Source organism: Orycteropus afer, unplaced genomic scaffold (assembly GCF_000298275.1).
Source record: "Orycteropus afer afer isolate SDZICR_OR568_19922 unplaced genomic scaffold, OryAfe1.0 scaffold00154, whole genome shotgun sequence".
NCBI lineage: Eukaryota > Metazoa > Chordata > Mammalia > Tubulidentata > Orycteropodidae > Orycteropus > Orycteropus afer.
The window spans coordinates 6,194,630-6,205,175 of record NW_006921741.1 but is presented as its reverse complement, the minus strand read 5'-3'; the positions used below and the strand labels follow the sequence as shown (position 1 = coordinate 6,205,175).

The 10,546-nt window shown below is 35.0% G+C and overlaps 1 protein-coding gene across 1 annotated transcript in view; it reads right to left on the bottom strand.

Annotated features, from left to right (window-relative positions):
* HIKESHI (heat shock protein nuclear import factor hikeshi) overlaps window positions 1–10,546 on the bottom strand; it is a 47,256-nt gene that overhangs the window by 15,146 nt on the left and 21,564 nt on the right. The window contains exon 3 of the mRNA XM_007946269.2: window positions 3,315–3,466. Within this exon, the coding sequence (XP_007944460.1) occupies window positions 3,315–3,466 (152 nt within the window). The remainder of the gene's footprint in view (window positions 1–3,314; window positions 3,467–10,546) is intronic.

The window sequence follows — 10,546 nt, the reverse complement described above, 5'->3', positions numbered from 1 at the left end:
AGAATAATGTAGAGTCTGCAAAACACTGCATAATATGAATGAACTTGGAGGACATTATGCTGAGTGAAATAAGTCAATCACAAAAGGACAAATATAGTATCAGTTTGTTGTTGTGGAGGGTCAAGGAAAGGTTTATATATGGAGGGAAATTTTGTTTGTTTGTTGCCAGAGGTGGGAGGGGAGAGGAAGGAACATTGCAAAAAAAAAAAAAAAATTTACTGACTCATGTCACTTTAGTTTTGTGTATTTCACTGTACATGAATTTTATTTCAATAAAATTGTTTTTTTAAAAAAAGATAACATCGATACATACATCTACAAGAAAGACCAGTTAATACTACTATTATTCAAATCTATGCACCAACTACTAAAGCCAAAGACAAGGAAATTAAAGATTCTGATCAACTTCTTCAGTCTGAAACTGAGCAAACATGCAATCAAGATATATTAATTAGTAAAAAAAAAAATGTATTACTACTGGTGATTGGAATGCTAAAACTGGAAACAAAGAAGAATCACTGGTAGCTGGAAAATATAGCCTTAGTGATAGAAATGACGCTGTAGATTGCATGATAGAATTTTGCAAGACTAATGACTTATTCATTGCAAATACCTTTTTCAACAACATAAATGAAAACTATACATATGGACCTCACCAGATGGAATACAAAGGAATCAGACTGACTACATCTGTGGAACGAGGTGATGGAGAAGCTCAGTATCTTCAGTGAAAACGAAGACAAGAGTTGACTGTGGAACAGACCATTAATTACTCCTATGCAAATTCAAGCTGAAGCTGAAGACAATTAAAACAAGTCCACAGGAGCCAAAATATGACCTTGATTATATTCCACTTGAACTCAGAGAACATGTGAAGAATAGATTTGATGCATTCAACACCAATGATCGAAAACCAGAAGATTTCTAAGAGCAGCTCAAGAAAACAAAGTTTATAACAAATTATAATGTTTATAATAAATCATAATGTTTATAACAAATTATAATGAAATGTGCAAAGACCTGGAGTTAGAAAAACAAAAGGGAAAACACACTCAGCAATTCTCAAGCTGAAAGAACCGAAGAAAAAATTCAAGCCTGTTGCAATATTCAAAGATTCTATAGGCAAAATACTGAATAATGCAGGACACATCAAAAGAAGATGGAAGGAACACACGGAGTCACTGTACAAAAAAGACCTGGTCAATGTTCATCTATTTCAGGAGGTAGCATATGCTCAAGAACCAACAGTATTGAATGAAGAAGTCAAAGCTGCATTGAAGGAGCTGGCGAAAAACAAAGCTCCAGGAATTGACGGAATACCCATTGAGATGTTTCAACAAACAGATGGTACACAGTAGGCTTACACATCTATGCCGAGAAATTTGGAAGACAGGTACTCGGCCAAGTGACTGGAAGAGATCCGTATTTGTAGCCCTTCCAAAGAAAGGTGATCCAACAGAATGTGGAAATTATCAAGTATCATTAATATGACACACAAATAAAATTTTGCTGAAGATAATTCAAAAACGGCTACAGCGATATACTAACAGGGAACCTCCAGAAATGCAAGCTGGATTTAGAAGAGGATAAGAAACAAGGAATATCATTGCTGAAGTCACATGTATCTTGGCTGAAAGCAAAGAATACCAGAAAGAGGTTAATTGTTCTTTATTGAGTATGCAAAAGCATTAGACTAAGTGGATCATAACAAATTATGGATAACACTGAGAAAATGGAAATTCCAGAACACTTAAATTGTGCTCATGAGGAACCTGTACATAGACCAGAAGGCTTATATTCAAATAGAACAAGGGGATACTGCATGATTTAAAATGAGGAAGGGTGTGCGTCAGGGTTGTATCCTTTCACTATATTTATTCAATCTGTATGCTGAGCAAATAATCTGAGGAGGTGGACTGTATGAAGAACAGCATCAGGCCTGAAGAAAGAACTCATTAACAACCTGCAATATACAGACGACACAACCTTGCTTGCTGAAAGTGAAGATAACTTCAAACACTTACTGATGAAAATTAAAGACTACAGTCTGCAGAACAGATTATAATTCAACATAAAGAAAACAAAAATCCTCACAACTCGACCAGTAAGCATCATCATGATAAATAGAGAAAAGATTGAAGTTGTCAAAGATTTCATATTACTTGGTTCCACAATCAACACCAATGGAAGCAGCAGTCAAGAAATCAGACAATGTATTGTATTGCACTGGGTAAATCTGCTGCAAAACACCTCCTTAAAGTGCTGAAGTGCAAAGATGTCTCTTTGAAGACTAAAGTGTGCCTAACCCAAGCCATGGTATTTTCAATAGCCTCATATTCATGTGAAAGCTGGACAATGAATAAGGAAGAGCAAAGAAGAGTTGATGCTTTTGAGTCTGTGTTGCTGACAAATACTGAAAGCACCATCAAACAAATCTGTCTTGGAAGAAGTACAGCCAGAACGCTCCTTGGAAGGAAGAATGGCTACACTTTGTCTCACCTAGTTTGGTCATGTTGTCATAAGGGACCATTCCTTGGAAAAGGGTATCATGCTTGGTAAAATGAAGGCTCTGTAAAAAAGGGGAAGACCCTCAACGAGATCAAATGATACAGTGGCTGCAAGGATGTATAACAAGGATTGTGAGGCTGATGCAGGACCTGGCAGTGTTTCATTCTGTTGTGCATAGGGTCATTAGAAGTCAGAACTGACTTGACAGCACCTAACAACAACAAAGTTTTGAAGGGATTTAAAATATTAAAGCAAACCTTTTCTCCAACTGATATTTATATAAAATTTATTGAAAAAGATATCAAGGAGATAGCAATACACTTTTGTCTAACAAATTTTATATATATATATGTATTTTTTTAATGAGATATTTTAGATTGACTCCAGAGAAACACTAAAAGTAACAAGCGACAGAGTTGCCAACACATGTTGAATGGTAAACCCTTATAGAATTCTGTCATTTTAAGTTCCATGAAGACAAGGATCTTGCCAATCAAGTTCATATCCATATAACCACAGCCCAGCATACTACCTGTGAAGGGAAGAAGGTAAATCTAGTATTTAGACCCATTTTGTAAATCACATTTGACATATTTTATACCCATAAAGACATACCTCAAAGTATTACAAATTTTAAAATGCCTATATAAAAAGCAGATTAACTTGACATATTCATGAAAGCTGATAACCTCAGTCATATACAATTACTTTCATTTTTATATATTTTCAACTATCAAGGTAATTTTTAAAATATAGAATATGATTTTCTACTTCTTTTAAAAAATAATGAAGTGGCACTGTATTACCTGAGTAAATGAATCAACTGAGGATACAGCAGCGTTTCCTACAGGAGTCTGCTGAGCTAGACTATCCAGTAATTCCACTGAAATTCCAATCTGAGCGACAGATGGAGTCCGGACAATATTCATGGCTCCAAAAGGGTGTTGGCTTCCTTCCCCTGAAAGAAATGAACATATACTATGTATTTCAAATTTAACTCATATTGATACAAATTCCTTTGTAAATAGGTAAAGAACTTAAGCAATATGAAGTTCTGTTATGTGCAACTTTATTTTCAGATAAACATAAAAGGTTACTTAGTTTTTTAGCATATTAAGAAAAAATAAGAAAACTGAAAGTTTCCTCACCACATAGCTGTTAACTTCTGTAAAAATTATTAAAATGACTACAGCTAGAAATGGACATTAACAGAATTAGAGAAAAATAACCAAATGAGAATTAATTATGAGGTAAAAAAACTCTCAACACTGAAGGGAAGATAGTTTATGGAGATTTTAATAACAAATTTCAATGACTATTCCTTCCACCAAAAAAACAAACAAACAAAAAAAACCTTTATATTGCCATTATCACTGAGAAACTACACGGCATATTCAGTAAATGTCATGTACTATTCCACTTAACATTCAATGATTTGTTACCAAATAGACAATAATGAAATCTGTAGCTTACTCATGAAAAATATGCAATCACATTTCCCCTTTATACACAAATAATATTTTAAGTATACATCTTGACTACTTCTAAGTACCAGCTAACTTATAGTTAGGAAATCTAGGTCAACTTTATTCACCCACAGAAGCCATAATCAGAAAACTCTGATGAAATAAAAAAATCATACAATAAATAAATTTTAGTGTATTTGCTGTTTTTATATGATTATAAAATATTTACTCAAATGTCGAAAAAAAAAGCTGAGACAAAACACACTCATAAAAACTAGAACATTCATTGCAAGTATCACAACTCTTCAAATTTTCAAGCATATATACAAACAATTATAAAAGTATTTTCCTATGCTTTAAAAATACAAATTATGGTGCAGTGAAATTATTTAATATGGTTCTTCTAGCCATGGTCTTTGTGATTCCTGCCAGATGACTAGGTGGGACTACGCAAATGTGAGGTACTTGTGGCCAAGCAATGAATTGGATAGTTTGCTAATAATGTAAATAAAGTAAAAGGCACTCCTGTGGGAGCTGCTGTTTTTGTTAGGTGCCACTGAATCAGCTCAGAATCACAGTGACCCTATGTACAACAAAAGGAAACACTGCCCAGTCCTGTGCCATCCTCACAATCCTTGCTAAGCTTGAGCCTATATCAGTGCAGCCACTCTGTCAGTCCATCTCATTGAAGGTCTTCCCCTTTTTCGCTGACCCTCTACTTTATGAAGCACAATATCCTTCTCTCGGGTCTTGTCCCTTCTGATAACATGACCAAACTGGTGAGACGAAGTCTGACAATTCTCACTTCTAAGGAGCATTCCGACTGTACTTTTTGAGGACTGGTTTGTTCTTCTGGCAGTACACGGTATTTTCAGCATTCTTTACCAAATTCTTCAATCTTCCTTATTCGCTGTCTAGCTTTCACATGCATTTGATGTGGTTGAAAATAGACCCAAGGAAAATGAAATCCCTGACAAGTTCAATCTTTTCCCCATTTATGCTGATGATGTTTACTGGTTCACTGAGAGGATTTTTGTTTTCTTTACGTTGAAGTGTAATCCATACCGAAGGCTGTCAGTCTTTGATCTTCATCAGTTACTTCTTCAAGTCATCTTCACTTTCAGCAAGCAAGGTTATGTCATCTGAATATCACAGGTTGTTAACCAATCTTCCTCCAATCCTGATGTAGTGCTCTTCTTTATACAGTCAGCTTCTCAGATTATTTACTCAGCATACAAATTGAGTAAATATAGTGAAAAGATACAACCCTGACACACACCTTTCCTGATTTTAAATCATGCAGTATCCCACTATTGTCTATGAACGACTGCCTCTTGGTCTGTGTACAAGTTCCTCGTGAGCACAAACTGTTTTGGAATTCCCATTCTTCACAATGTTATCCATAATCTGCTACAATCCAAAGTTGAATGGCTTTGCACAGTTAATAAAACACAGTTAAACATCTTTCTGGTATTTTCTGCTTTCAGCCAAGATCTATGTGACATCAGCAATGATATCCCTTATTCCATATCCTTTTCTGAATCTGGCATGAATTTCTGGCTGTTCCAATATACTGCTACAACTGTTTTTGAATTATCCTCAGCAGTATTTTTCTTGTGTGTGATACTGTGTTGTTGTTGTTGTTAGGTGCCATCAAGTCGCCTCTGACTCATAGTGATCCTATGTACAACGGAACAAAACACTGCCTGGTCCTGTGCCAGCCTCAAAATCCCTGCCATACCTGAGCCCATCATTGTAGCCACTGTGTCAATCCATCTCCTTGAGGGCCTTCCCTTTTTTTGTTGACGCTCCACTTTATCAAGCATAATTTCCTTGTCCAGGGAATGGTCCCTTCTGACAACATGACCAAATAAGTGAGACAAAGTCAGGCTAACTGCTTCCAAGGAGCACTCGGCTACACTTCTTCCAGGACAGATTCAATTGTATTTAATTGTACTGTCTGATAATTTCTGCATTCTTTTGGATCAACTTTCTTTAGAATGGGCACAAATATGGAACTCTTCCAGTCAGCTGGCTAAGCAGTTGTCTTCCAAATTATTTGGCATAAATGAGTGAGTGCCTCCAGTGCTGAATCCTTCTGATGAAATATCTCAACGGCTATTCTGTCAATTCCTAGAGGCTTGTTTTCACCAATTCATTCGGTGGAACTTGGACTTCATCATTCATTATCATTATCATATGCTATCTCCTGAAATGGGTGAACATTGACCAATTCATGTTGGTGCAATGACTCTGTATTCCTTCCATCTTCCTTTGCTGCTTCCTGGATTATTCAATATTTTGCCCATAAACCAAAAAACCAAACCCACTGCCACTGGGCCAATTCTGACTCACAGTGACCCAGATTGGGTTTCCAAGACTGTAAATCTTTATTGAAGTAAACTGACTCATCTTCCTCCTATGGTGCAGCTAGCGGGTTTGAACTGCCAACCTTCTAGTTAGCAGTCAAATGCCTTACCCACTACGCCACCAGAGTTACTAATCCTTCAATACTGCCAACTCAAGGCTTGAATTCTTCAGTTCCTTCAGCTTGACAAATGCTAGATGTATTCTTCCCTTTTGGTTTCCTAATTCTAGTTCTTTGCACATTTCATTATACTACTTTACTTTAGCTTCTCATGCTGCTCTTTGAAATCTTCTGTTCAGTTCTTTTATCCTGTCATTTCTTCCATTTGCTTTAGCTACTTTCCATTCAAAAGCAAGTTTCAGAGTCTCTTCTGGTATCCATTTTGGTCTTTTCTCTCTTTCCTGTCTTTTAGTGACCTTTTGCTTTCTTCACATATGATGTTCTTGATGTCATCCTACAACTTGTCTGATCTTCAGTCATTAGTATTCAATGTGTCAAATCTATTCTTCAGATGGTCTCTAAATTCAAGTGGGATATAATAAAAGTCCTATTTTGGCTCTCATGGACTTGTTTTAATTTTCTTCAGCTTCAATTTGAACTTGCATTATGAGCAACTGATGGTCTGTTCCACAGTCAGCTCCTAGCCTTTTTGTCCTCTGATCGCCATCATTGCCATCGAGTCAATTCCAACTTATAGCGACCCCCTTTGGGTTTCTGAGGTGGTAAATATTTACGGAAGTATACTGCCCAGTCTTCCTCCCGTGGAGTGGCTAGGGGGTCTGAACTACCAGTCTTCTGGTTAGCAGTCAAATGCTTTAGGCACTAAAGTTTATATACAAACTCTGGCAAATGAATAAGGCCCTAATAAAACTAAGACCTATTGCAGGAGATGTGTCTAAGGAAACAATAGTAATCAATTTTGACTTTTCTCTCACTTTAAAGCTCTCTACAAGTAGGTCAATTTAAGGGGAGGGAAAAAAAAAAGAACTTAACTCTTCAGTAATCTTTAGTCTACATTTACAAAGAGATCTACTTTGTGATTAAATTATTCCTTTAATCCATTTTAGTAGTAGTAGTAGTAGTAGTAGTAATAGTAGTAGTAGTAGTAGTAGTCTATGCTCCACCCCCCAGTACAAAGGTCTTTGTTTACAAATCATAAAATACTAGAAAGTAACACTGAAACTACTGGATATAGACTAGTGGAACCCTTGAGACTATGGCCCTTAGTCATCCTTCAGGGGGGGAACTGAACTCACCCTTGTGGCTCAATTTTCAGCCAAACAATAGACAGTAACAGTAAGTAAAATGTGAACAACACTGTATTAAAAAGATATGCATTCTTTAGAACAATCAACCATTTGAGATCAAAAGGGCAGCATTACCCAAGGACAATGTTCAGAATGCAAGAAAGGCTAGGAAAGAAGGAATAGAAATGGGAAACAGAGAGGAAGTGGGATGAGTAATATAACACTGCAGGGACTTCAATCAATGACATGAAATAAAATGTTTATGAATTGCTGAATGAAAAACTGACTTGCTCTGTAAACCTTCACCCAAATCACAATAAAAAGCTTTTTAAAAAATAAAAAGAAACATCGAAATACAATATACAGACTTACACATTTAGCATTTAATGACAGCCAAAGTAAAAAGAAAATCACAATCAGTTACTGAGAGACTATCAAAAAAACAAAAGCAAAAACAGAAGAGGAAGCAAAACTTCTGATACAGTCTTTTGAAAAAATACATTAGACGAAGTTCTCAATATTCCAATAGTAACTGCAGCAGTTAATTTAAAAAGATTGTTTCTCAACGTGTCCTCCTTCAATGTAAGTCATGAGTGTGACACAAAGAACATGCAGAGAAAGAAATGCTCTATCTATTCCTATACCCTTGGTATATAAGAAAGAGATGTTATCACCATTTAATAAATATATGTAAATATGGTCATTTAAAAAAATGTACAGAAGAATGAAGTAATAGGGAAAAACAACTATTAGAATTTTATTAAGTATTTAAACACAGCAAACCCAAACAGTCATTTCATATTTTCCTGATTTTAAAGTTATATGAAGCCAAAATGCGACAATTCTCCTCTGACTACATGCAACTGCTCAACAACTGTTACCAATAAACCTGGAACATATCCATTATAAATCTGATTTCTAATTTTAAACACAACTCTAATCAAGTTATATCTTATTGTTACTTCTTCTTGTTTTTCCTGTATTTGCATTGGCTAAATGCAATATTGGGAGCTCTGGTAGCGTAGTACCTAAGGCACTTGACTGCTAAGAAGAAGGCTGACGGTTCAAACCCACCAGCCACTCCTCAGAAAAAAGGCTGGGCAATCTACTTTCATAGTGATACTGCAGAAACCCAAGGAGAGGTCACTATGAGTCGGGTCCGACTTGATGGCACATAACAAAAACAATAAATGTAATACTTGGAAAAAATTTTTGAAACCTATAATGGCCAAGATTTATTGTAGAGTATGGCGATCTTCTTTGATTCATAATTTGCAAAACATTGTAATTTTTAGGTTGACAGATGTAAGTCAGAATAAATCCAATGAACCCTTTCATTTCTACATCTATTATCTTCCAATCACCTTTGTATACACAACACTTTCAGCATCTACCCTCTTAATAAATGTGTTTTGGTCAATTTTGGTACACAAACATAGTAAGAGATGAAAGAATATCAGCATGCATTCTTTTATCCTATGTCCAAGATGTCATAAAATATGGTGTGATAAATTCCTTCTGTTGAATGACTAAGGATAACACCATATTTTCCTTTGGTCCTAAGAAAGATTCTGTTCAATCATCAGTTTTTTAGTTTGAAAGAAAATTTGTCTGAGCGATCATCTGAAAATCCATAGTCTTAGATACTGCTTATATAATCATCTTCACCATCATAAAGTCTACAAAGCTTCTACCTTTTTGTATTCATTTACTGATTCATCTAATAATTGTGAAACTTCTCTTTCTGTTGATTTTCTTCTTTGCCAATATTAATGAAACATGAAAAATCCTAATTCTCAATTCTGTTCAATACAAGTTTAAAGCAGACTATAAAGATGCTGTGTCAGTTTCCTTTTCTACTTCTTTAAAGATGATGTAATACTTTGGGCAATGAAATAAGAAAATTAAAGGATAATGCAATGGTGATGATTTTCAATACTGCATCAACCTCTAGGCCAACTAAAATCCACAGGCCAAATTTGGCCCACAATCTGTTTTTGTACCACATGGAAACTTAAAATGGTTTCTGTATTTTTAAAAGGTTGCTTTAAAGACAAGAAAATGTCACAGACATTACATATGCCTATGAACCCTAAATTATTTACTATCTGACCCTTTACAGATGTTTGCCAATCTCTGCTCTACATATTTCCATCATTCTCCCATTTTCTCATTATTTCGGCCTTTTGTTTTAGCTAAGTTGAGAACAACTGATGAGTAATGACAAAATAAATCTGTGGATGATGAAATAGCAAAACATTTCCAAGATACTATATTTCTAAGACATGGGAAAAATAAGATAACTAATATCCCCAAATGCATCTTGATTTATAAATGGTCTACTGACCCCTATATAGTAATTTTAAGATGGAATTTAGTTTTTCATCTATTAAATATAATTAAGTAAATATTCTCTACACTTTGAAAGACCTCTTACAAAAGAATAAAACTCATGAAATATTAATTCTTATAACAGTTATAGGTGCTCAAAAAAGAAACTAAAAATCTAAAAGTGAGTCCAATGTTTCCTGGTGGTATATCAAGAGTTTAGTATTATAGGCATCCATGACAGGAAACAGATGGGAACTAAAGAAAATCATTATACTAAAACAAAGTAATTTACTATAAAGTGACAGCTTAATTATACCTGCATAAAAGGTTTCTTAGTAATGAATTTAAAAATTTAGAAATCAAAATATAATTTCTAGATCTCTGGTCCATTTCAATGAGAGCCTGATAAGCCTGAAATTACATTTTTCACTAATGCATATCCTAAGAGCTATATTTAAAGTGAGATAAAAATAGCAAATCTGAAACTGTAATAAGTCTGAATTCAGATGTCTGAAATGTACTTAAAACAGCAATATTTGCCAAGTACAGTAAGTCCTCAGGTTACAAACATCCATCTTTTGCCCTTTATGTAAATTTGCTCTCACTTTGAAATGACTGAACCAATC